Source organism: Carassius auratus, chromosome 19 (assembly GCF_003368295.1).
Source record: "Carassius auratus strain Wakin chromosome 19, ASM336829v1, whole genome shotgun sequence".
In the NCBI taxonomy this organism is placed as follows: Eukaryota; Metazoa; Chordata; class Actinopteri; order Cypriniformes; family Cyprinidae; genus Carassius; species Carassius auratus.
In genome coordinates this window covers 17,729,300-17,755,789 of record NC_039261.1, presented here as the reverse complement: position 1 = coordinate 17,755,789, position 26,490 = coordinate 17,729,300, and the positions used below count along the sequence as shown (strand labels likewise).

The 26,490-nt window shown below is 35.2% G+C and overlaps 3 protein-coding genes across 11 annotated transcripts in view; 1 reads left to right on the top strand and 2 right to left on the bottom strand.

Moving 5' to 3' along the window:
* Positions 1-13,419, bottom strand: part of LOC113119634 (hyccin-like) — a 37,106-nt gene extending 23,687 nt beyond the window's left edge. For 2 of the 7 annotated variants that reach the window (XM_026289234.1, XM_026289241.1), the window contains exon 1: positions 13,275-13,419. The gene's annotated coding sequence lies outside the window, so the exon portion shown is untranslated. Of the gene's footprint in view, positions 1-238; positions 258-394; positions 1,103-5,706; positions 6,273-6,314; positions 6,622-6,673; positions 6,885-13,274 lie in introns of those variants that run through there. The other 5 variants (XM_026289235.1, XM_026289236.1, XM_026289239.1 and 2 more) reach the window with 5 other exon arrangements.
* A 1,406-nt stretch (positions 13,420-14,825) lies between these two features.
* Positions 14,826-18,734, bottom strand: LOC113119664 (uncharacterized). 2 transcript variants are annotated; one of them, XM_026289282.1, is made up of 4 exons: positions 18,382-18,734; positions 17,805-17,874; positions 17,511-17,720; positions 14,826-15,603 (listed from the first exon to the last, which is right to left on the bottom strand). In XM_026289282.1, exons 1-4 carry the CDS (start codon positions 18,418-18,420, stop codon positions 15,233-15,235), a joined length of 690 nt encoding a protein of 229 aa, XP_026145067.1. In that variant the 5' UTR covers positions 18,421-18,734; the 3' UTR covers positions 14,826-15,232. The 2 variants fall into 2 exon arrangements, with proteins under 2 accessions (XP_026145067.1, XP_026145066.1); XM_026289281.1 differs by having other exon boundaries at positions 17,511-17,723; positions 18,382-18,733.
* Positions 18,735-22,896: 4,162 nt separating this feature from the next.
* Positions 22,897-26,490, top strand: part of LOC113119642 (cell division cycle-associated 7-like protein) — a 7,303-nt gene continuing 3,709 nt past the window's right edge. Inside the window, exons 1-6 of one of the 2 annotated variants that reach the window (XM_026289255.1) lie at positions 22,897-23,045; positions 23,556-23,630; positions 24,387-24,506; positions 24,777-25,166; positions 26,046-26,108; positions 26,222-26,392. In XM_026289255.1, the coding sequence (XP_026145040.1) occupies positions 23,019-23,045; positions 23,556-23,630; positions 24,387-24,506; positions 24,777-25,166; positions 26,046-26,108; positions 26,222-26,392 (846 nt within the window). In that variant the 5' untranslated portion in view covers positions 22,897-23,018. The remainder of the gene's footprint in view (positions 23,046-23,555; positions 23,631-24,386; positions 24,507-24,776; positions 25,167-26,045; positions 26,109-26,221; positions 26,393-26,490) is intronic. The other variant, XM_026289256.1, reaches the window with a different exon arrangement.

Here is a 26,490-nt window from a genome sequence, read left to right as displayed (position 1 = left end):
TTCTCTAGCAGTAAATCATCATATTATACTGATTTCTGAAGATCATGTGACACTGAAGACTGGAGGAATGATGCTGAAAATACAGCGCTGCATCACAGAAATAAATTACACTTCACACATTTTATTCATATAGAAACAGCTTTTTTTTATTTAAACGCAATAATATTTCACATTTTTGTTGTTATTAATTGTATTTTTGTTTAAATAAATGCAGCCTTGGTGATGAAAAGAGACTTACTCAGAACTTTATCAAAAAACATGCCTGACCAAATTCCATTTTCTTCATTTTTTGGCAAAAGAGTCATGATATTTATATTCTCTCACAGACATTTTCCGTGGGTCTGATTTCCACCCGCTCTCTCTCTCTCTCTCTCTCTCTCTCACACTAACTTACTGTCGTCAGTTTTTCCTCTCGTTCTTTCTCTCTGCCCAAAACTTCTGTCTGTTCCCCTTCATATCATGCATGAGTCACTCCGGTCTGTTTATAACCTCTACGGCTTCCCACAGCCAACGTCTCTGACAGCCATTAGTCTGCAGCTCTCAAAGCGCTCTTTAATTAGCACAGAGAGCGATCGACAGCAGAGAGAGAGAGAGAGAGAGAGAGAGAGAGAGAGAGAGAGAGAGAGAGAGAGAGAGTAAACACTCCTTCATTCACGGCTGTATTGATTAGTCTAAACCGCCCCTCCTTTCCCCTGGTGATGGATTAATAACTGTTGCACAGCTTGAGTGAGTCTTATCCCGAACACGAGCGATTGGATTAAGCGACTCCAGTGCCAGGAACGGCTTTCCGCTTCAGGAAAGGGATTTTGTCCTGGTTTCCTTCTATGGTGCTGGAACGGCCGGATTCAGAGCTACTGTAAACAATCGGCTCAGGACGGAGAATCAGCTGACGCTGCTGAAGGGATGAACGTAAATGTTTGGTGCTCGAGTGGTTAATTATTCATTCAACTGCCCTCGCTTATCACCTGACGAGTCATCTGAGGAATATAAACACGGGTGACCTTTGACCTGGTAGAGCCGGACGGACGATATCGGTTACTGGACTGATCCTGGAACTGTAATCCACAGTCAAACAGATTAATGAAGCTAGCAGATGGGAAAGAGAGAGAGGGAAAGAGAGAGAGAGAAAGAGAGAGAGAGAGAGAGAGAGAGAGGGAGGGAAAGAGGGATGTATGTATGGATAGATGGATGGAGGAAGTGAAAGAGGGAAGGATGGATGGATGGAGGGAAAGAGCATCCCTCTTTAACAATCATATCAATGGAGGGAAGGAAGGATGGAGTGATGGATGAATGGATGGATGGAGTGATGGATGAATGGATGGTTGGAAAGACAGATAGATTAATAAAGGAAAGATAGATGATGGATGGAAGGATAGAGGTAAATGAGAGATGAGGGAAAGGGGGAAGGAGGGAAAGAGATGGATGGAGAGGAAAAGAGGGAAGGATGGATGGATGGAGGGAAAGAGCATCCCTCTTTAACAATCATATCAATGGAGGGAAGGAAGGATGGAGTGATGAAGGAAAGAAGGATGGAGTAATGGATGAATGGATGGCTGGAAAGACAGATGGATTGATCAAGGGAAAAGAGATGATGGATGGATGGAGAGGAAAAGAGGGAAGGGGTGAATGGATGGTAGGGAAAGCGGGATGATGGAAGGAGGGAATGAGGGATGATGGGAGGAAGGGATGAATGGATGGAAGAAGGGAAAGAGGAAAAGAGGGATGGATGGATGAATGTATAGATGGATGAAGAAGAGGAGCAAAAAAGACTGAAGAACATGATTTTCTTGACTCATTATTTGGTCAAACTGCCAAATTGAAAGATTATTTGCATAAAAGGGTCCATTAAAAATGTACTGAACAGCTGCATCTATGAGGCAAGACAAGAGAACTCAGTGCCACTGGCTGAACGAACCACGCAACAGGAAACAGGAAGCAGTATGTGTTTAAACCACACGCCCCCGTGTGCAAACATTAGACCTGCGTCTCAGGTTCAGTCCAGCAAACCACCAAACATCAGAGATCAGATTAACACTTAATAACCTGAAAAACACAGAAGCACAGATAAAAGAACACGTCACCCAGAAATAAACAAATCAATAGTCTGCTCCAAACACAAAGGTTCTTACAAGACTAAAGGTTGTTCAATAATGACCAGTCAACTGAAAAATAAGACCGAATCTACAGTAGAGATCAGCTTTATATTTGATTATTTGTTCAATCCAATTAAAATATACTACACGTGTTCCAGTACTTTTAAGGTGCTTTATATTAGTGGTCAACCGATATTGTTTTTTATTTTTTTATTTTTTTTTTTGACAATCGATGCCGATATCTTGGAAATCAGGGGATATCTGATATAAAACCGATATTTTTATTGTTGTTATTATTATTATTAATATTTAAGAAATGTTAAATCATTTGACAATAGATTTAAAAATAAATGTGCAAAATAAACATACTTCAACTTTAGATGACAAAGTATTTTTCACAAATAAATAAATATTTTAAAAAATGTATTAAAAAGGAAGTAAACACTGTATCAAACAGGGGACTCAGTTTTCTGGGAAGTCTGTGTGCATTGGGAATCATATTTTTCCATTCAAAGATCGTAAAATTATTTAAATGCATATTTGCTTAATGCTGGCGGCAAACAAGAAAGTATTACAATGTTTGCCTTTCTATTACTAATAATATAAAAGCAATAGTTATAATATTTTCTGTTTACATTAATTCCTTTGTTTAACCATCCTATCGGATTATTAGACTTATATATATATATATATATTAGACAGACCTGTTAACAACGAGAGTAAACGAGAGAGAGAGTGAGCACCGTGTTCTCAGGTGCTGCCTTTCTCACGCCGTCAAAATAAAAGTCCCGCCTCGAACCCATCAGCCAAGCAGAAAAACGTTATTTGAAAAATGCCAAATATCGGCCGATATATCGGTCGAACTCTTCTTTATATCCAAGCTTATTTAGAGCAAAAAAACGCATTTTTAAATGATTTAATATCGTAAATGACTTGAAAGTGAACAAACCTTTGAATATCAACACTAAAAAGGGTGCAATGATTTATTTCTCCAGTGAAAAATAAAATATAGTCATAAAATATAAACCTGTCAAACGGATTGGATAGTTACGCAGCTAAGTAAACTCCAGGGTTTCGAAGCAAGCACATAATATCCCTGAACACTTGCACATCACAAAAGCCTGAGCAAAAAAAAAAAAAAATCTCTGCAAAAGGCTTAAAGTAGAGAAGAAAAGCCCAGAAGTCACGCTGATGGAGCATATTTATAGGATGCGTCATGGAAAGACTGAGTGACTCAGACGTGTGTGGAGATCCAGAACACAAGCACTGAACCTCCATCTGATCCTACAGACACACTCAATACTGGAGATTTAGCACAGCTTTCTTCACTTTGGCTGCTTTACAGCAGTACAGCTTAAGGATTTCTGCAATGCGCAAAACGTGAACAGAACCGTGGGATATACTGTAATGGAGAACGTCACAGAACATGGCAAAATCTGGATTAATAAATCAAAAGTAGAGCTGTAGAGTTCATCACTTCTGCCTATGCTTTTAATTTAAAGAGTAAACCTCTATTGAGCAGAAAATTGAAAATCGAATTTAATAAAATGTTAAAATATTACATTAAATAAAGTTTTACGAACTAATTTGATTCCTACAGTTTAAAAAAAAATATGAAAAAAGGAATTGTTTAAATGTAATTTAATTACATTTAAAAAAGATTAGCCTAAATAAATTGTCAAAGATCTATGCATTCATTTGATGATGACATGAGGGATTTTGAAAATAAATTTGTATTAATCATAAAAGCCAAATTCGAGAAAAAAAAATATATATATATATAAAAAAAAAACTACAACACAGAACTTGTAGAAGAAATTGTATAAGGGCTGTATTATTATTACTGTATTATATTAATATTATCTTGTAAAATTTCAAATACTTTTCTAAATTGTTGTTAACATTTTATGAAATCAATGGGTTATACTTTGATTATAACAATTAAATTAAAATATTAAAAATTTAAACCAGGAAAATTAAAACAGACAACAGCGAATATTAGGGCCCTATTATTGTAAAATTATTGTATTATTGATTGATTAATTAATTAGTCTATTAAATTGATAAAATAAAATATGAATTCAACTGATTAATCATCCTTTTTGATTATTTAAATAAATGAAATCACTAAAGAATGGAATCCAGAAAAAAAAATCTGAAGGATTTCAGAAAAAAAAAAAAAAATCATGGTGCGTATTATTCGTACATTTTTAATAAATTACTAAATTATTCAAATGTTATTAATACTATTAATTAGTAGCCCTTTATAATTGTTGCAATTTATTTAATCCTTTAAAAAAAAACGAATCTAGAAAAAAAAAAAAAAAAACACTGAATTTAGGAAAAAAAATCCAACTGATTTGATAGCACCCTACAGTCCAGAATATAGCTGACAGAAAACAGAAGCAGCAGCAGAGAAAGACCATTACATGAGCACTAAAGCTCTCCTCCTCTGATTCCTCCATAATGGACACAGTAAATATTCAATCTTTAGCGACAGACATATCATTAGAGCTCAGTTCTGAGACTCAGAGGCTTGAGACTCCTTGAATTACTGCAGAGAGTCTGATTAAAGCCCACGGAGAGGCTCACTGTGAAGACGGGGTGTAGAGACATTAATGAGGGTCCTTCACACTCCCTGCAGACGCTGAAGCCAACACACATCCACACAACAAGAGTTAGACGCTTCTGCACAGTTGCTGTGGTACTCACACAGAGACAGATGTTAAAGGAGGATGAAGTCAAGCTCAAATACCGCTGACAACCTATTTTAGTTCTGCAACCTGATATAATGAAATAAGATACTCAAAAAACGCCTTGATTTATCTGTCTGCAAGTGACTGGATCAGAAGAGGAGCTGCTGTAAGAGACTGGAGGGGGAGGGGCTACGAGAGGCCTCGATGATGTCATCAGCGAGAGATAGTCGTTTCAGAGGCGGATAAAGAGATGCATTTTGATGAAAGATTGCAAAAAACTAACAAATAAATCAAATTTAAACCAGGAAAGCATATTTAAGTAAACCAGGTGACTATCATGACGGCAAAAATAAATAAATAAAATAAAACAATAAAAAAACGGTAATTAAGTAATTTATAAAAGGTAATTTATTATAAATTATATTAATCATAAAATAAAAATATACAATTTAATAAATGTATATAAAAAATGTAAACAATAATATTAAATGAAACATTAATATTCATGGTTATAATATTTATAATATAAAATAATACCAATATAAAAATAAAATTATATAATTAAAAAACAAAAATTTAACAAATATATAGCAGTGTTTAGGACAATACATCATAATACGAATATGCTACTATATATTATGTATTATTGATAGAGACATTATGAATCGTGTATAGCGTAAAATTAGTTTGTCGTTACGCATCTAATTTCTGATCATATAAAACACACCACTATAGTTATCATAATACTGCAAATTATCCATTATATCCAAGTTGTATTTTGCATTAAACCACTTTTAACAGGCTAAAACAAATTCTCTGTGAACACTTTCACTATTAATTTGTGTTAGTTCATCTAATCACAATAACGCTTTTAAACCACAGCACTGTCTCTCTTTCAGCACGTATGAGCGCCAGACCTAAAAACATCCATCAGCCGCCGGCCACAACCCAGATTTCTGGATCCTCCTCTTCACAGCAACCTCAAATCTAATCAATCTGGATCAAATCTCTTCAGGCCGATAAGGAGAAGACAGAAAGGGTCCGCCGAGAGGAGGATTCAATCCCATGAACTCACAGCGCTCCAGCATCCTCAGGAAAGGAAAACTGCAAGCGCAGGAAATCTGAGCGTCTGCTCTCAGCAACAGGTTTCACAATCAAAAGAAGGAATGCTTCTGAACAACAGTTTCTTCAGAATCACATGATCAGCTCAAACTGAAGCTCACAGAAACACAAGTTCACACGCCCCGCCCATTTAATGATTGATTTCTTACTCATTACATAATTAGAATAATCAGAGTATGATTCAATCGGAACTGTAGTAAGTATCAGCTCCATTTATCACATTTCACCACAAAAATCACAAAGAAGATTGCCAGTAAGTGCACCATTTCACAAACACTTAAAGCATATAAGTGCTTTCAGATTCTTGTATTTTAATTCACATTTAAGCTGGTCATTAAGTGCTCTATTCAACAAACCCTCAACAAGAAAAAACCCAGCATTATTCAACTAGAATTTAACCTACCAGTTGGTGAAGTATTATCAGCACTGTTTATCATGACTTTACCACAAAATCAGCACAAAGAAAAAGTAAAAAGCCATCAGACTGGTTCTGAGGAACAAACAACCACGTCCTTGCATTCGTCTCAAAACTCATACGCTTTTAAATCTGCTCATATTTCACATGTTCACATGTAACAAGTGCGCTATTTCACAAACACTTCACAAGAAAAATCCCTCAAAAAACAAGATTAGGATATGCTGGATTAGTCTGACGTCCAAACACACTCCCTCGAGACATACACACACACTTCAGCCCCCCAGATTGAAACATTAACACACACACATTCCTGACTATTCCTGTTTTATTTTAAGCTGTCTTACCGTCCGAAGTCCGAATGACAGAGGAATATCCCACAGAGCGACTCCCTCCTCATCTCACAAACGTTTCTTCATTTCCTGTTTCAAACCCTGCTAGCCCCTCCCACCCACTCACACAGACCCGACAGCCAATCAGAGCGAGGGCAGTCCGCACAAGAGCCAATCAGAGCGCAGGAGGCTGGGTTTCGGAGGGAAACCTGCTCCGTCTGCTTCGACTGGTTAACACAAACACACACACACACACACGGAGGAAAACCAGCAGGATCTGACACCACTGTGGCTCAGACGAGGAGACCCAAAACAACCCCGAGGACACGCTTTCAATACGGATGCAGAAGAGCCATTAAAACACTTCCACTGCTACACGACACAATAATGACAGGAAACACAGAGTTTATCAGCAGACTGGAGATTCAGGAACTGATGGATGACAGATGAATGAGTGAGGAAGAAAGACAATGCATTAGTCAATTAGCGAGCTACATCTAACTCAGATGAAATGAAAAGAAAAAAAATGCATTTATCTACTCTCATGTCATTTCACACCTATATGATTCAACATGAGGGTGAGTAAATGATGACAAATAAAGTAAAACCCTTACAGAACACGGGTGAACTCCCCATAAAAAAAACTCAAAAACACATTAATCTGAGTGAAATCAAAAAAATAATTTTGGCTGAAAAATACTGACTAAAATATATGCACTACTTTTCAAATACAGTCATTACTTTTTATTCAGTAAAAATGCATTAAATTGATCAAAAGTAACAGTAAAGACATTTACAAAGTGACCAAAGACTTCTATTTCAATTAAAAGTTGTTCTTCTGTGAATCCTGAAAAATAAAATGCATCACGATTTCCACAAAAATATTGAGCAGCACAACTGTGTTCAACATTGATAATAATCAGAAATGTTTCTTGAGTAAATCAGTATATTATTCTGATTTCTGAAGATCATGTGACACTGAAGACTGGAGGAATGATGCTGAAAATACAGCGCTGCATCACATGAATAAATTACACTTTAACAGAGATTCACATAGAAAACCGCTTTTTTAAATTGTAAAAATATTCAACAAATAAATGCAGCCTTTGTGAGCATTTATTTTGCCCTAACCCTCACCTTGAATGACAGTGTACATTGTTATAATATAATAAAAGAGAATAATTATAATAAATGCACAACATTAAAAATGTATACTGTAATTCAGCCAACTCTTTCATTCCTTTTTCGTTCTCATCCTCACACACAAATAACAGTCTCTTTTAAACACAACGGGACATGCATCTGTGCTCAAGGGTATATTGTGTACTTGTCACTTTCCCAGACAAAACAGCTTCAAAAACTGGTTGTAATGAACATCACAACTGGCACAAACACACACCCTGACTTCTAGGAATCAAGTAAAGCCAGATAATAAAAAACAAGATATTTTTGCATGCAATACGTTTCAGACAGTTCTTGAAGGGTGTGAAAACTTTTGAATAACTCGCTTTCACAAGCCAAATGTCAATCTATGGCATTACCATTTTTACAATGACTTGTAGAACTTGTCTTTCTGGGACACATCAGAGCCGTAACCTAAACGTGTATCTGTCTGAAGCTCAAATGCACGTGATTGGGCCATTTTTTGTTGTTTTGTGCATCTTTCAGTGACTCAGTCTGCGATGTTTTTCGTGTGGAGGTGTCGTGACAGTCATTCAGGTGAGGCTGGTCCATCTTGAACATCAGGAGGAGGATAAAAGGATATTGATTATCTTCACTGCCATTTAGAAAAGCTTTTTATTCTGCAAAGTACCTCACTAATGGAGCGCCAACAAAGAGAAAACAGGTTACTCGGGGCACGAGCGGCCATCATGGTTCAGAAAACCTGAACTCTGAACAAACCCAGACCCAGGCTTAAAGAAACAGTTCACTCAAAACTGAAAGATTAGAGACTGGAAAGATTGTTTTAGTCCATTTTAAGACTTTGGATGTCTTCGAAGATAGCAGAGGAGTCACATTTTTAGAGCCTGGCAGTTTTAGTCACCATTGGCTTTAAATGTAAACTGGAAAATGCTGCTATGAATATAGACATAGTAAAAGTATGAAAGGAAATGATTTACAAGTCCATATCTGGTCATTTTGAGAGTATTAGCTGGGAGCAGCTGATATCTGGTTGGTCGATTAACAAAAGCATGAATTTTGAAGAGTAAAGGCATTTAAAAACTCACTATGATTAATGTTTTAAAACAATTGTTCATTGATAGTTAACAACTGTTATGTCAAATAATGCCATTAACTAAGGGAAATGTAACATTAGCCCATTCCATGACGAAAATAAACATGTATTTTACATTTAGTGAACTTTTTCTTTAAAGAAACCAGGCTAAAACACCATAGAAAACCAACTCCAATGTCAGCTGTTCACATAAAAGTCACAAAAGCCACCAAAAATGATATTCTGGAAGGCGAATGATAAGCTACAACATTAGTCCCTCAAAACACCAACGATTATACAAATTGAAATTCTTGTCACAAATTAGCTGAACAAGTGTGAAAACCCTAGTCTCGCTCACCCTAGGGCCGTTCCTGTTCCTGTGCGAGATTCAGTCTGACAGATGCACAATATCCACCTTTAGCACAGAAATATTAATCACATCTTTCATGAAACACGAATGCTGCCAGACTCCAGACGCCATTTAGAGAATTATGCAACTCAACACACACGACACAGTCTTCTGAGTAACATCACGACAAATGTTTCCTGTCAGGAACATCATGAGGCGAACAACACCATCACGAACACATTAAACACCACACCTAATGCATGTGACTAAATGAATGGGATACGTCATGACTTGAGCCATCCTGCAATGTTTTACTTCCAGTTTTGCTAATTTAGCTTAAAAGCAGAAACTGATTACACACAACATCCTCTTAAACTGGGAAATACCACTGGCACTCATTCCACACAGCGAGTGGCTCCAGTTCAAGCGAACAAATATTTATATGGTGATAATGGTGATTATTAGAGATCTTTACAAGTCAATTATTAAATATTTGGAAACTGAACAATAATACACAAGCCATCTTGTCTGTAAGGTACTTTCCGAGTTTTTTGGTAACCGTTATATATCGCCAAGTACAAAGGCATAGTTCACACTGGAGATGAATCTAGGAAAACATAAGAAATATATTTCTAATATTTTACCAGTAGGAAAAGCGGTCATCAAACTTAAATGAGATTCTAAAGGAATTGTGACAAAGATATATTCAAATTTTTCTGTCAATACGCAAAAGTGTTGCCGAAATGCAACCTCACTTCCTGTTTGGCGTCTTTTGATACCAGAAAGTTTATTATGTTTCTGGAGAACAGTGTCAAACACCAAAAACTCAAGTTGTGATTTTTGTGAGGACGTATCTGAAGAAGATCTGCACCAATTTAGAGAAAGATTGGACAAGAAGAAAGGGGGGCATGATAAATCACAATGTAATCGCAATTGCAATTAGGCAAAAGCTGAAATTGTCATGCACATTAGGGCTGAAAAACCAAATTTGAATAATACAAATATTTGGCTTTTTGGTTCTCTTCTGAGGCCACAAGAGGCCGCATCAAACAAATATTAATAATGCATGTTTCTTCAAAGAAATAAAATAACACGACTACCGTAAAAAAATAAAATAAATAATGTTTCAATTAATGTTTATAAACCATATATAATTAACTTGCTTAAACAATTAGAAACAAAACAGCATCATGTATGTATAGTTTCATATAAAAGACCGTAAACCAATCACAAAGAGTACTTTTGCTTTTAAAAACATGAGATGCAGTCGGATGGGGAAAAACGCTTAAAGTCTTTCGGCTTTCTAAACATGCCGCTCTTTTGTGTGAGACGCGCGTGTAATGGTGATAGATGTCGCAAAATGCCCAAAATATGCATTCTGTGTGAACGGCTTGGTTTCCAATTTGAAGTAAACAAAATCTTCTCCGCATTCATGTTCTCTTTTTGCACAATATTTTGAATAAACAACATAGCAGCACTACATCTATTGGGTTCAACTGGATAAGCTATGAACAGCTAAAATGGCATAAACTTGTTTTAAATAAATAAAATAATAGTATTCCAATGGCTGGAAACCTTAGGCCGGTAGACAATGACTAGTGTCATTTAAACATGCAAAACTATTGTGAAAACACAGGCCCACTTCCTATTCAGCACCTTAACATTCATATCACACACAAAGAGTTTAATATATATTAAAAAGCTTTTAATTAAAACTACATTTGAATAACGTTGTGTTAAATTTATCTGACCCAAGTTTGAGCACGATCAGATGAAAGCTTGAAAAAGAGCCTACGATGGAAATTGCAATCCCAGGCTGCATTTAATTAGAATTTTCTAGGCTACTTGGTTGAGAAGTTAATAGCTAAAACGTAGATGAGAAATTGAGCTGTTGTTGGCACAATCTCAATAAGGCTGCAAAAAAGAAAGCAGCACAAATGTAATTTTCTCACAGCCGTGAGCATGTTGTCAAACCTACAATGACTTATAAAGCTCTTATTCTTATTGAAAGCTCTAAAGCGCTGGACCCGGAGGACGCTGGAGACGCTGTCAGTGCCAATTACACTCACATCTGCATTATTGTACTCCAATCTCTTTAGACTGTTGCATATTGATTTAAATCACAGATTAATGAACTGCCTGTGGGTTATGCATGTAGAGGAGAGAGTGGACATCCACTAAAACACGGACAGTAATGAAACATCCCAGTGCAGACGGCACATCGTTCACACGTTAATAAGCATCGTTATGGTGCGTGATAAGGTGCCATTTAAAGGTCAGACGTAAGCAGAAATCCCCGCTCAAAGAGGAAGATCCAAACCGCACAGACAGGAATGATAACAGTGTAAGAGAAACCGACGATCAGTATCACTCCCTCGAGATCAGTGACACACTCCTATACTTCTGACTTTCCACAGAGTCTGGACCAATTTACAGCTTGTTCTGGCCAAGAATCGCCCACTTGTACAAGAAGAGACTTGTTAAAGAGTTCATTTCATCTGAGAACCAGTCTTGAGTGGGTTTCGCTGGAAATTAATATTACAAAAATACACTGGAAATGAAAAAAATTGAATAAAATGGTTCATAAAAAACGAAGATGGGTACGGTCAACTCAGCCCTAATATAATTTACTCTTACGAAAACATTTTAATGCATGAAAAATGTCACACAGGGACATCCTTTAAAATTTTGGAGTGAGGAAACAAACAACTCTGTGAATTAGAGTTTCGAATCGATTCTCTTTGAATCGACGGACAGTTTGAATCGAATTGATGGAAATGAATCACTTATCAAATAATTGTATTTCATACTGATGGGATGCAATTAAAACATCTCAACTCTTTTCCACAATACAAAGGAGAAAAGGCACCAAGTGCCTCTTAGCGTCTTTAATGACACTAACCTTGCAAATTTGACCAAATATGGTGATTGCAACCAGCTCGTTTGTGCGCACAAATGCATCAGACGGTCAGTAACCAGACTGTGGCCCTGCAATCTGAGGCTGAGACGAGAAACTGTCACTGGAACCAACTGTATGCGTGATGTTCATCAGCTCACATCTACAAATCATACCATATAATAACATCCGTACAGCTGTGGTCTTCACTTTCCAGAGAGACACCAGCCACATCTGCATGCATCTAATCAGCTGTCAGATAAAGAGAGGACACAACTGTGATTTTCTGCTCGTTGGGCACAACTCTTATCTCTTCACGAGTGGCTTCTCTCATCACAGAGGTCATTTCCTTTTATAATCTTGCTCCTTTAAAAACAGGCTGATCATCTGTCATGCAGTGACTGGAAGGAAGGTGAACCATGTGACTGATTTTGTGTGTGTGCGTGTGCAACTCCCATTACACAACAAGACACTTAAACACTGCATGTACAAACACTGAAAAATGCTAAGGCTAACAAATATTCATTCATCCACACACTTTGGCTACAAATAAGCACTCAAACAATAAACGCATGCATGCACATACTCTAAATACAAATAACACTGCATGCATGCATATTTATACTCATGCATGTCACACAGAGAACCATGCATGAGCATGCATACACACATCAAGCACTCAAAGCACTGTACTTTTGTGCATGTACACAAGCACACAAACAAACACTATGCATAAACAAATATAAGCATGCATGCATGCATGCATGCATGCATAAATACAAACAAGAATTTAAACACACAAAGTCGTACAAACCCATGCACATACGTACTCACACTCAGAAACACAAACATATGTACATGCATACACACACACTTGAGCAATGACAGCTCGAGCACAACTGCCTTGTCAACTGCTTTAAACAGCAAGAGCAAAGTCTATCTTTCATCAACACTTCTTATCGAAGATGTCCAAATATCTTCTCCCTCATATGAAGTTTGCAAAGACAAACATGAATGAGTTTAATTATCCGAAACGCTTTATGAGCTCAGTTTGTTTAACAGTCACATGAGATGAACCGCCACGCCATCAGCGAATGTACACAAGACTCATGTAGATCTCGTATAAAGGAAGTTTTTTATATATATTTATACTCACTTATCATGCTATATGCACGGCTTTTTCCCCGCTCGCCTGGTTTATGTCTCGGTTAGTCCATTAACACGCTGAAATAACTGAACACACGCGAGTCCTTCACCAATACTTTCACACACTTCAGTCTATCATGGAGCGAGTTAGGGTTTCTGATTGACAGCGGCAAGGGCCAATGGCGGAGGAGGATATAAAACCCGCAGCCGCTTCCACAAATAGCAGCCAATCATATGGCCCCGTGGGCGTGACTTCGCGGTTTCCACTAGCGAGGTAGACTGTGTCTGTTGTAACTACTGTTAAATGTAGTCAGTAATGTGTAATTTACGACCGAAAAGACATGTTTTGTGTGCTAAATTAGACTAAATAAGTACACACATTTAAATTCAAAATATTTTTGAAAATAATGCATACATATAAGTCAAATGACAGTGAAAATGTATACAAATAATAAAAAATAGCATTGTAGCTCCTTGCAAACAATACTATGGTCAGTGTTGAAGCGTGTGTAGGGTTATGCACGTGATCGGATTCTCTGAGAGGGTTCATGAATCATTTGATTCAGATCTGGACTTCAGAGCGCGAAAGATTCAGAGTAGGTTGCGAATCGAGCATTTTTCACAGAATTGATTCAGAGTCCGACTTCGAATCACATTGCAAATTATTTGATTGATCCGAATTTCGGAGCGGGTTTGTGAATCATTTGTTTCAGATCGCAACTTCGGGGCGTGACTCATTATATTTGGATTGGGTCCGCGAATGAGCATTTCATAGATCGTGTGATTCAGATCAATACTTCTGAGCGCATATTGCAAATTATTTGATTCAGATTGGTTTGTTGCGAATCACTTGATTTAGATCGAAACTTCTGAGTGAATGTTTGTGAATCATTTGGGTTTCAAATCGGATTCATAAATAATACAGATCGGAGTTTCAGAGCAGGTTCGCAAATCATAATTCTGATCCGGACTTCGGAGAGTGTTTCGTGAATCATTTCATTCAGATCTTCGGAGTGCGAATCCTTTTATTTAAATCGGAACTTTGAAGCAGGTTCGTAAATCTTTCAGATCAGGACTTTGGAGCGTAAATCATTTGATTCGTGAAACTTTTGATTCAAAGTGTTTATTGCAATCACTTGATGTAGATCGGAAATTTTAGCAAAAGGGTTTGTGAATCTTCTGATTCAGATTCGGACTTCATGAATCGTTGAATTTGAAGCGGGTTTTATTTATTTTCAACGATCAACTTTTATTATGTGCTAAAACAAAAAAGTATATACAAAATAATAAACTATAAACATTTAGAAAGTAATTAATTAAATGGTTAATGAAGGTTTAAAAGGTGCAATCATTCTAAAATATTCTGATTATTAATATACCAAATATAAAGCAGTAGACGCAAAGTGTTTAAGACTTTAGATCAATATTCATATTCATACTCATTTTCACATTAAAAGGAATAATTATTTAAAGCATGTTAGTGCTTTAATAAACAAAAATATTAAAATACCCACAAGTAGATACACCAAAGGACACAAATAATAACAAATCCCTTAAACTATTCGTTCTCAAACAGGTGTTTTATTATCATCAAGACACTAACATGAGTTAAAAAAAAGTCAGTTTATATTTTACATCAGATCAGATTATACTAGACAATGATATCGATCTTTAATAATGTTTAAATACTGAAAACAGATCATAGTCCTTCATCAGCCTAGACATTTTATTACTTGCACTATAGGGTCAGGTTTTATGTCCTTAACAGACACGTAATGTATTTTATAATACAGTTCTAATATTATTTTAATGGTTATTGCATATTTGTATTGCTATGGCGTTCATCTAATGTATATTTGCAGCTACATTTCCAAATTTTGGAATGAAATAAAGTCTTCTGTTCATGATTTAACATTATATTAAATCCTTCATATTTGCTATTGGCTCACACTAAGAGACAAAGTCAGTTCAGGGTGTGATTCCAGAGAGCAGTGCAGCCTCATTGAGGAGATTCCCAGCCTCTTTCCTGTACTTCGGACTCAGTTCTTTGGCTCTCCGAGCCTCTTTGAGGTTTTCCTGCAGGTTGTCCACCAGCCTCTTTTGCTCCTGGTGTCTGGATTCAGCAGCTTCGATCTGACTGATCATGCTGGTCTCGGCTCTCAGAAGCGAGTCGATCATTTCGTGGAGTTTGGTGCTAATGGAGATGACGGATTTGGTGGCTCGGCTCAGTTCGGTGACGTTTTCTTGCGTCCGCTTCAATTCGCTGGGGATCTCGGCGTCTGATCTCACCATCAGACTGAAGTCATATCCTTTAACCTCCAGACTGATGTGGCACAGCTCTGATGGAGAGAAAACGAGACAGAGAAATGTTATTTCTATAACACTTTTAAAGCTACAACACACAAAGTGGTTTACACAAAATAAAAAACACCATCATTAAATACACATTTATGAAGAGCTATACACAAAATAAGTTGAAGCAAAAAAGATCAACAGCCCGGTCTCCTTTTGTTTTATATCTAGTTCTTGAAACTGCCAGAAATACATTCAAAGGTGATCTAAGACATATTCCTGTTTTGTACAGTCTCAGAACTAGCTCAGAAAAATATATAGGTGTCAAACCGTTTAAAGCTTTTTATGTCTGTAAAAGAATCCTAAAATAAATAGGTAAGTGAAGTAACCAATGTAAAGGAAGCTACAAGAGGAGAAATATGATGAAATAACTTGTATGTCAATAATCTGGCTTCAGTATTCTGCACGAACTGTTAACGCGATAAATGCAATTTTTTTTTTACATTTATTAAACATTCTTGAAAGACATCCAGACTATTTAGATCCTTTAAACGCAATGATAAGTATTTAAGTCACAACTTTAAGTCATCTGCATAACAGTGAAAATGTATCTTGTGTTTTTGGATTAAAGCGCCTAAAGGATACATGTGAGCTGAAAACAAAATTGGTCCTAACAGAGATCCTTGTGGAACTCCACATATAACTTCAGATATTTGGGATACTTCATCTGCAACTGACACTACAAATGTCTTACTTTAAGTTTTTTATTATTAATTATTATTTTATTCTAATAATAATTACAAAAATAAGATAATTTAAAAAAAGTATTATTATTTTTATCAGCTTTAATAAATTTATTAAAATAACTAAAGCAGACAACATAAATATGTTTTCAAAATGTATTATAAAATTAACTTACAATCTGCAAAGGAGTGGAAATATATACATTCAAATACTGTTATTTCAGACACCATTATAGTTTTTGGTTAATATTTGGAATGAGATATTTTCATATTTTCTCCTATCAGTTTTTATGATTTTGTTATGCATTTTTGACATTTTTTATCAGTTTCTGTTGTTTTAAAATGTCTGTATAGTTTATTTTATTTATTTAAGTACAAGTTAAACAAAATGACAATGAGAAATGTCACCTTGTTAACTAGCCGAAATTAAATAAGCTTAATTTTTTTATTTTTTTTTCTGTTAACATTAATTAAATTTTATGATTTTTTTCTTTGGTTTTAGTTTTAGTTAACTGTAATATCCCTGGTTCAAATACTCCACTTATTGTCAAAAATCTCTTAATTTTCTGTGTCTGCTTGGATGTAGTAGAAAATAGGGCTAATTTTCTCTTATCACTGGCCATAATTCTAACCTTGAAATCAGATTTATGCATGAAATAATGTTGTATGTGTAAAAACAGGATCATCTGGGTTTGAAAATCTGGCTCAGATTCAGACAGGAATCATGTGGTTACAGAGTTTTTCTGCTGATTAAGTGATGACACAAGATTTCTCCACCTTCTGGCTGTCGAAGCAAAAAATGTTACAAAGTGCACCTATTTTGTGAGAAAGTGTGATGCGCCAATGGAACAAAATCTGCGCCGCAAAATTAGTAAGAAACAAGTACTGGATTTCATTCGGCATACATAATGCAGGGCTTGATACTAGACAATTACAAAATAATTAAAGTACCATTTATATGGTAGTCTGAGGTACTTTAGGACACATAAGAAATCTCTAGTGAAATCACATGCATCTAAAACATGATTCTGAATGACTAAATTACATGCAAAGTTGCAATCAGCATAAACCTTATGTGCATTTCTATCCTTTTCATGCATCATATTAATCCATATTAATCCATGTTTGTAATTGTCCATTATAAGTGAAGGGTTTTGCTTGAATGTGTTGTGTGTCTTCTACAGGCCGTGACTCACGTGTGAAGATCTTACCATGTTTCTCCTTGATTCTCCTCAGGCATTCAGACAGACTGTCGTTTACTGGACAGTGATAGCGGCTTGCAAGGGTCTGAAGCTTGTTCTTCATCGATTCATAGTGTTCCTGCTGTCTGTTGAACGTTTCTGCAACATCAGTGAATCTCTCATCGAGACCAGAAACACCAACACGACGAGCCGTAAACCTGCCACTCCTCTGATCCACATCTGCTGGAGGATAACACACAGATTAACAGATAGAACGATAGAGCAATAGAACGATAGATAGAGCGACAGATGATAGATAGATACTGTTAGCTGGTCGTGGTGGTCTTGCAGACTCGGTTGGTGTTTTATTGTTGGACTGAATCAGAGGTTCTCTCTGTAAGTGGCAAATGAAAAGTGACATTAGAAACCAAATGAACACTTAAAGAGAACAAATGCACAACTAAAGGATTAGAAAGAGCGAGCACTTTAAACGAATACACTTCTGTTGCACTGAATATAACAAGCACACATGCACAAATCACTAAACAGGAATAATCATCTATATTCATTCAGACAGAACTACTTTCGTTTGCTTCATGTTAACTCTTGTTTCTGGTCAAGCTACACATGACCCACTTTACAGATAAAGTCTTGTTCTGAACTACTGAGGCATGAAAACAACACATCTACTTGACTGACCTACTAAATGACTTCATATATATCCTAAAGTATGTTTCTCATGTCTAAAAACAGTGAAAAGGAAGGGCGTCAATGCTTCTGTCTCAGTTTAGATCCACCTGATACACTGTCCTGTTTATACCCTCAGATTTAAAAGCTAAACAAATACAGATTTTTACTCTAATCTGCCTGTAAAAATAATGACCATAAATCAGCCTCTTACCTCATCGTCTCGGTCGGGAGAGGAAAAACAACACCCCATTTTCTCAGCTCGCAGGAGTTTTCATGCCCGTAAAACACTTGAACTGAAGTTGAGCAATCGATGACGTCACAGTCATGTGGTGCACGTCACACACAGGTGCTTTACTGTAAAGCGTGTCACCTGCGGAAAGGAAAAGAAAACAACACAAAACCCCAAATGTATAGGCAAAGCTACATGTAAATTTGCATCCTGCGCTTTGCATTCGGTCTGTTTACTAGCATATGCGCTTTATAACCTATTATTATGTTATCTAATAGATGCACAAAAATATAGGCTATTTTAAGTTTAAGCATCAGTTTAAGAACAGACAAATAAAAAGCCATTTGATTTAAATAATAAAAAAAAAAATTATAAATCGTATAAAAATGCATTAGGCAATGTTAATATTCATGGATAATAATAATACAACTAATAATATAGTAATATTCGTCCCAATAATAGCTGATTGTATTTCCTTAGTTCTGAGATGATGTCAGTTCTCTATAAGAGCCTCTAGGGGTCGCCACTGACTCGCTTTTAATGCGCTCTGCTTTGCCTTTAATTATTTTTCTTTTTAACAATATTAGTCAATTGTACCATACTTTTTAAATTGTTATCTGTTAATAAGTTTCTGTTTTTATGTCTGCATTAAATTGCATTTATGTGCATGCTTTTTGAAATCGTTTTCATGGTCCTGATGCACTTCTAAATTATAATAATAGTAATAATCATTTGGTTAGGCAGGCCTATTTGAGCAGTGATGTCAACTTAGCAATTTTGTTACTAAATTTAGCAACTTTTCAGACTACCCTAACAGCTTTTTTCTTCTAAAAGCACTTAAGTAAAATTAAGTTATTTTTAACAAATTTATTTGGCAACTTGTAACAACTTTTGAACAATAAAAAGGCACACAATTTTCCATTTAATTACACAAAAAGAGATCATACATATGCAGTTTCCTGATATTAGCAATAGTTCAATTCAATAATAACAATAATTTAATAATTGTTCATTTACGATACACCTTTTTGTAGCTTGTACCTGTGATTGTTGATCAGTGCACTAAAAAAAAAAAATCTAGACAAATGTAAAAGGCACTAGTAATTTTCTAGGACATAGCCATTTCCATTATCTGTTGTAGCCCTGTAACCCAAAAGCACAAAATACAATGTGTAATTTAAAATCCAGTTGAAACATTTTTTAACATAGTAGATTGTGGCCTATTTTTACAGATTTGTCTTGGAGTGTATAGTGTACTAACTAAATACTAATACACTGCTTCAGACTATAATTGTTCAGAATGTGTAGTTCTGCTAGTTTACTAGCCAAACAAAAATTAAATTGTGCAAAAATGTGTCGGCTAACTGTTTAATTATTCAATATTGTGTTAAATAATAGGCCTATGTGTATTTTAATATTATAGTATTCATTTATTATTTTACAAACAAATCTAAATGAACATTTAAGGTATATAATGAAGGTGTGGATAAATTAGATATAGCCTACTTAGTGACTTGCACTTCAGATGTTAAATGTAGAGTGTATAAGGTTATATATCATGCTCATGTTTGTTTGAAGTATGATTTAACTGTCTACATTATATGTATGGTATGGATTGTACCCTTAAAAAAAAAAAAAAGTAATAATAATAATTAACATATTTTTTTGTTTGCTGAGATTTGATGCACTGACACAATGCTGCACTGCGATTACGCAATGACGTCACAATGCCATTTATCAACAAATCATGCAAGTATATAATTTTTTCTTGCTCCCTGGCATGTAATATATTAATGTCATTCTGTGTTTCAAATGTTATAATAAAAATACATTTTTTAAAAACAGCTTCCTTTGAAAATTATCTGGCGACACTGGATTTGAGACACATGGCCGAAACAGTTCATTCGGAGTCTAGGGCGCTTAAAGTGCGCCAGCTAGGGTTTGTGACACAGCCGCTGGTTTGTCTTTCAAGTGCCAAGTGCTTGAAAACACAGAAGCAGGCAGCTAAACAAAGATCAAGCAGCTGTTGGTAATTTGCTTTCTTTCTGTGAGACAGCGCCGGGTCCGTATCATTTCGCTGTCACCCGCGCGCCGTGAGCTGAGCGCTTAAGTGAAGGTTTGCCGAATAAAACAGTATTGATGGGGGACGTTTCCGGATGCAGGTGTTTGTGCTGACAAACGAGAAAAAGCGCTTCACTAGCTACTAATTGAGCAGAAAACACGAAGGGGGGGTTTGGGGGGGGGGGATTCACACGTGCATTATATGTGGGCGAAGACATCAAACACAACAATAGCACTCACTCAGGAGCAGATGAGCGGAAAACATGCTGATGCACACTTTTATAATCTCATACACATTATTAAAGTTGCACTAGGCTATGTACATATATTAATATTATTATATACACTTAAAAATTATAATAGTATTTTAAAAAAATAGTATAATAGTATTATAAAAAAGCGTAATAGCTGTAAATATTCTGTAAATTTTCGGGACTTCCGGTTTATTAGCCGCTGCAAAAAAGTATGGTAAACAGTAAAACTATCGCGCCTACAAACTAGCTTGTTAATTTTAAAGACAATATATTTAAATAATTATGATTAAAAATACACGTTAAAAAATTATAATATCAAACAGCATAATGTATTGATTTGTACAGGTAAAATACCTGTAAACGAAAGACACCGGAAGCCGGAAGTTACAAATGGCGCCCGATCTTGTGTTCAAAATAAGGCGGACACATTAAATTAGCGGGTTTTGTCAGAAATTTTTATTGACAGATGACTAGATGGAAATACTTTGCAAACTAGTGAGCCTCAAGGGTCTTTGGAAAAGTTTCGAGAAAATCAGTGTAAATTTACAAGTTAACTAATACATTTAAAACCTAAACTAAGTAAATAAACATTTAAATAAAAATGCATGCATAAATAAATCATACAAATTTGATTAAAATTAAACAAAATTGAATTAAAAAATAATAATAAATAAATAACTAAAATAACAAATGTAGCTAACAATACAGTATATTATAGTAGTAGCAGTAAATACTTACCAAAAATGTAATAATTAAATTTCAAAATAATAGGTTTTAAAATATTGTTTTTTATTTAATTTTGGGGGATCTTTATACATTAAAATATATAGCTGCCTATAAAAAATAAAAAAAACTTTCCCTTGCACAAGGATGATGATATTTCTGGTTAAACTACCTTGGCATCAGATGTAAACAACCTATACCTGAGCAACATGTGTTTGGACTATACTAGCAAATATTCCTTCTAAGCAAAAATAATAAATGCATTTTTGGGCTTGTTATAAATCTAGTGAGCTTTCCCAATATAGCATTGTGTGTGTTCTCAAAACTTAGGGGATAGCTCACCCAAAAGTACAAATCTGTCATCATTTATACTCACCCTCAAGTTGTTCAAACCCTGTATGAGTTTCTTTCTTCTGTTAAACACAGAAGAAGATGTTTTATGGTCATCCATAATATTTCTTCCATACTATAGAAGTCAGTGGGGACCATCAAGTGGACCACTGACATTTTATGAAATATCTTCTTTTGTGTTCAACAGACGAAAGAAATGAATAAAAGTTTGTACAAGATGAGGGTGGGTAAATGTTAATTTTTGTGTGAACTATCCCTTTAGACAGAATGTTTGGGCATCATTGGGAGTGATACTATTATAATAATAGCCTAGTGTGTACTGTATGGCAGCACTATGGCATTTTATATATATATAAGTGTCCCTTGAGCACAAAAGCAGTCTTAAGTAGCACAGGTATATTTGTAGCAATAGCCAACAATACATTGCATGGTTCAAAATTATAGATTTTTCTTTTATGTCAAAAATCATTAAGGATATAGTAAAGATCATGTTCCATAAATATATTTTGTACATTTCCTACTGTAAATATATACAAATGTAACTTTTAATTAGTAATAAGCATTGCTAAGAACTTCATTTGGACAACTTTAAAGATGATTTTCTCAGTATTTTGAGTTTTCTGCACCCTCAGACTCCAGATTTTAAAATAGTTGCATCTCAGCTAAATATTATAATCCTTATGACTTTTTGTTATGCTCCAGGGCCACATATACTCGGTCAAACTATTTTTCTGTCTGTGTGGAGCGATGTTATAATTGTTATGAGGATTAATATCACCAACAAGCCTCTGAAGTTCTATTTAACTGCGTTTATAAATGCAGTACACGCTTTATAGCTGCATGTGCATGCATTGAGTGAATGGTGTGTCCGCGTGAGGCATTTCCCGCGAAACAGCAGAGCGCCGCATTCTGGACTGTTCCATTCAAACAGCAGGCGCGATCGCGGGGGGATCATGTAGACTTTAATTTCACATCAACCTTAAGGGGGAGACTGTTGTCTTGTATATTCTATCATCTGTTTATCATTCTTATATATAATAGGTATTATGTCAATAAAAATGAATTCAAAGTGAGCTGATGAGCTCTTTAGTGACGGATCGGTCATGTAATCACCCCTCCGTTTTCTCACAGCCTCCTGTGCGCTCGTGTTGTTTTTTAAACCTTTCATTCATTAAAGAGTTGTAATCGCACACAGAGAAGCACCAAACAATCACTTTAATTCTTAAAACGATGAAAACACGCAGAGCATCCTTGAAGGTAAGAGCGATAAGAAGTGTTTTCCGTTAAAAATGTCCTTTAAGACAAACAGCGACGGTTTCGAGAGTCGAGTAAGCGCGTGCACACACTTATCAATGATCGTCGGTTTAAAACTAGATTAAATTCATATTTAATGAGGCACAGAAGATGATCAGCAGAAAATGTAATAAAGTCTGCAGTGTTAATGATAATGCATCTTAAAAACACTTTTACTTGCGTTTTTTTCTTTATATATTCAGATCTTTGATTTGCATTTATGGATATCTTTTGATGTCTGCACAGAGTTAATAAGCAAATTTGTTGTTTATATAGGGCATTATAATATTATTACAAAAAATGTCATATCATTTTTTGTGCAATGCATATTATTATTAAAGTTTACAGTAGTAGTAGTAGTAGTAATTAATGCATATTTTTTTCTTGTTTTTATAGTATAATTAATAGTGTGTATATATATAATAAATAATTGTAATTATTTAATATTTTCTCTAATAAACCTCTTGCGTTCAGGCAAAGCAGCTGGAAGTAGCAGATGTATCAGAGGACAGCAGAGACAGCATCCAATCAAAGGGATCCTGGAAGCCTGTTAGTATCATCTGCAGTTACAAATTAATGCAAATTATTCCTGATGATTGGTTATTAATATTTGGAACCAATTGTATCTATATATATATATATATATATATATATTTTTTATTATCATTACTAAGTTTTATAAAAAATAAAATAATGCATTTTTAACTTTTTTTTAATGCATTAACGTTTTTCATTTAAACATCAAATTAACTTTTTTCACTTAATTTTTTATTTTTTTATTTTTTAAGTCTATACAGTATTATTTACTTATTAGTTTTAATTGTTTCAGTGCTTCAACTTAAATTAAAAGTAAAAAAAAACATTTAAAGCATGCATTTATTTATGTATGTACACACTCAAAATTATATATATATTACTTTGTAATATAAATCCATGTTACTTGAAATAAAATCAATATTAGCTAGAAAAAGAAGTTCATAAGCACTTTTGAAGTTTGAAGTGGTTTTAGTTAACTTTGATAACTCTGATCTATGGAGTTGTCCTTTGACCCTGATTTTCTGTGTTGAACTGCTCCGAGGTTTTATGGGATGAGTGATTTAGGGATTTAGAGAGTTTATGTTTTTTAGCTGTGGTTGACAGCCTGGATTTCTCTCCAGATCTTCGTCTGTTGTGAGGAAACCAGAGCCTGTCATGTGTTCAGAAGAGTTGCTTTACTACTTAAAGCAATGCTTTTAAGCCTCGTCTGATTGAGAATCCTGGAGTAATAATAATTATAGTAATGTTTATCCACTCTGTCTGTGTCAGGACGTTTGCTTCAGGTCCAAACACATGACGGATGAGCTGGCGCAGGCCTTCATGGACACCGAGAGCGAGAGCGAGTTCGAGGGATTCTCTGCAGAAGAGTGTGACTGGAGAAAACCAGTGGTAAATATGACCAAAAATACCACGTACAGTTATGATGAATCCAGTCTGGGAATATCTGCTCAGTTTGGGTTAAAGGAACAGTTCGCCCAAATGTGTTGAAGATGTCCTCACTCTCAGACCGTCCAGATGAGTTTGTGTCTTCATCAGATTTAGAAAAGTGTAGCATTGTATCAGTGTCTCATCAATGGATGAGACGCTTATATAAATTTTGGCTGAACTATTTCTTTAATTTTACATATATATATCTATCTCAAATGTGACTGTCAACAGCAGAGCGAGGGCACTGATAACGACAGCGACGACAACGGCTTTTATTCTGACGGAGAGGAGCCGGCGTCTAAAAAGAGGCGCAGCTCTGGACTGTGTGTCGCATTCAAGTTTCCCACCAAGAGAGGCCCCGCCCCTAAACGGAACACTGCCAAAAAAGGCAAGAAAGAGGCCCCGCCCCCAGCCCCGCCCATCAGCAGGAAGCCTGCAGGAGGAAACAGGAAGCGGCGTGAACCAGAGCAGTCAAAAGAGTCTACATTATATGAGCGTATACGAGCAGAGAGCCAATCAAAGCCCTCTGATCAGGTGACCGGTGTGGAGAGTCTACTGACCGACCAAGAGATGCAGATACTGAGCAAGAGAGCCAAGAACATCCAAGAAAATAAAGCTATGGTAGTATTCCATTTCTTTATTACTATTTTTATCATGTTTTTCTTTTTATAAAATATAATTCAAAACAGCATTTTTCATATATATTTATAACTAATAATTATAGCAATTCTTGTTTTTACTTTTTTTTTTTTTCATTTTGTTTTAAAATAATGTTTATAATACTTTTAAATAAAATGCAATTTAAAACATTTTTAACATATTTGTAAATCATAATAATACTTTTACTTTAATTTAGTTTAAAAATTTTACATTTTATGAATTCATTTAGTTTTAAAATAATATTTATAATTATAAAAAAATATATATAACTAAAAACAGCATTTTTTTCATATGTATTTGTAAATGTATTTGTATACATTTTTACTTAAATTTTGTTTTACAATATGTATATAAAAATTATATATATATATATATATTTGTGTAATATTAAATATAACACAGTGCAAAACAGCATTGCATATGTATTTATAACTAATATATTTTCTTTTGTTATAAAGTTTTTCTAATAAAATACAATTCAAAAGATAATTTCATATTTGTAAAAAAGTTTTAACTTTAAAAATTATATCTGTAATACATTTTAATAGCATTAATTTTTAGTTGCATTAAAAATGCATTAGTTTTTAATAATATATATTTTTTTACTTTTTAAATGGTTTTAAAGTAGTATTTCTAATATAAAAAAAATATATAAATTAAAACGGTCTTCATTTGCATTGTTATATTTAATATTAGATTGTTAATTATTATTAATTTATAGCAGTATTGTCATGTATTTGAAACATTAACTTTACTGATGCAAATTCAGTTTATTTTTAACCCACTTTTACATTATATCTTGGATGCTTACGTAAACTTAAAAAAACTATTTTCTTGCAGCTTGCAAAACTGTTTGCAGACTTGAATTCTCTGCCTGAGCTTCCTGCTAAGACGACACCGACGGTGAGATCCCACAATCCCTTGCACCACTCATCCACACAGACCATGCCTGAGATCCCTCTGTTTTCTCTTCACATCTGTACTTCATATTGATGGTCTTTCTGTGCCCTGAACAGAAGAAGAAGAAGCCGTCCACCCCGAAACGACGGTTTTCAGAGGTTCAGGTCGAGAGACGAAACCCGGGTCGCAAGGCCAGACCCCCGGAGCATTTTGGGATCGAGGTGGAGGAGAAACCAGCTCCTCTGAAGAGAGAGAGTGCACAGATGGACATCAAGCGCCTGATGGAGGCAAGAGACACAGAAAACTGAACACGATTCTTCTGGAGTCAACTGAACCAAAAACATCCGTATATTATATTACTGAAATATAATTTATGTATTTATCT

Excerpts from the sequence above, each read along its gene's own strand:
- LOC113119664 (XM_026289281.1), bottom strand. The coding sequence starts at position 18,420 with ATGGGGTGTTGTTTTTCCTCTCCCGACCGAGACGATGAG. Across the intron at positions 17,875-18,381 it reads CTCCCGACCGAGACGATGAG|AGAGAACCTCTGATTCAGTC; the intron begins GTAAGAGGCTGA and ends TGCCACTTACAG. Across the intron at positions 15,604-17,510 it reads GAGAATCAAGGAGAAACATG|AGCTGTGCCACATCAGTCTG; the intron begins GTAAGATCTTCA and ends TCTCTCCATCAG.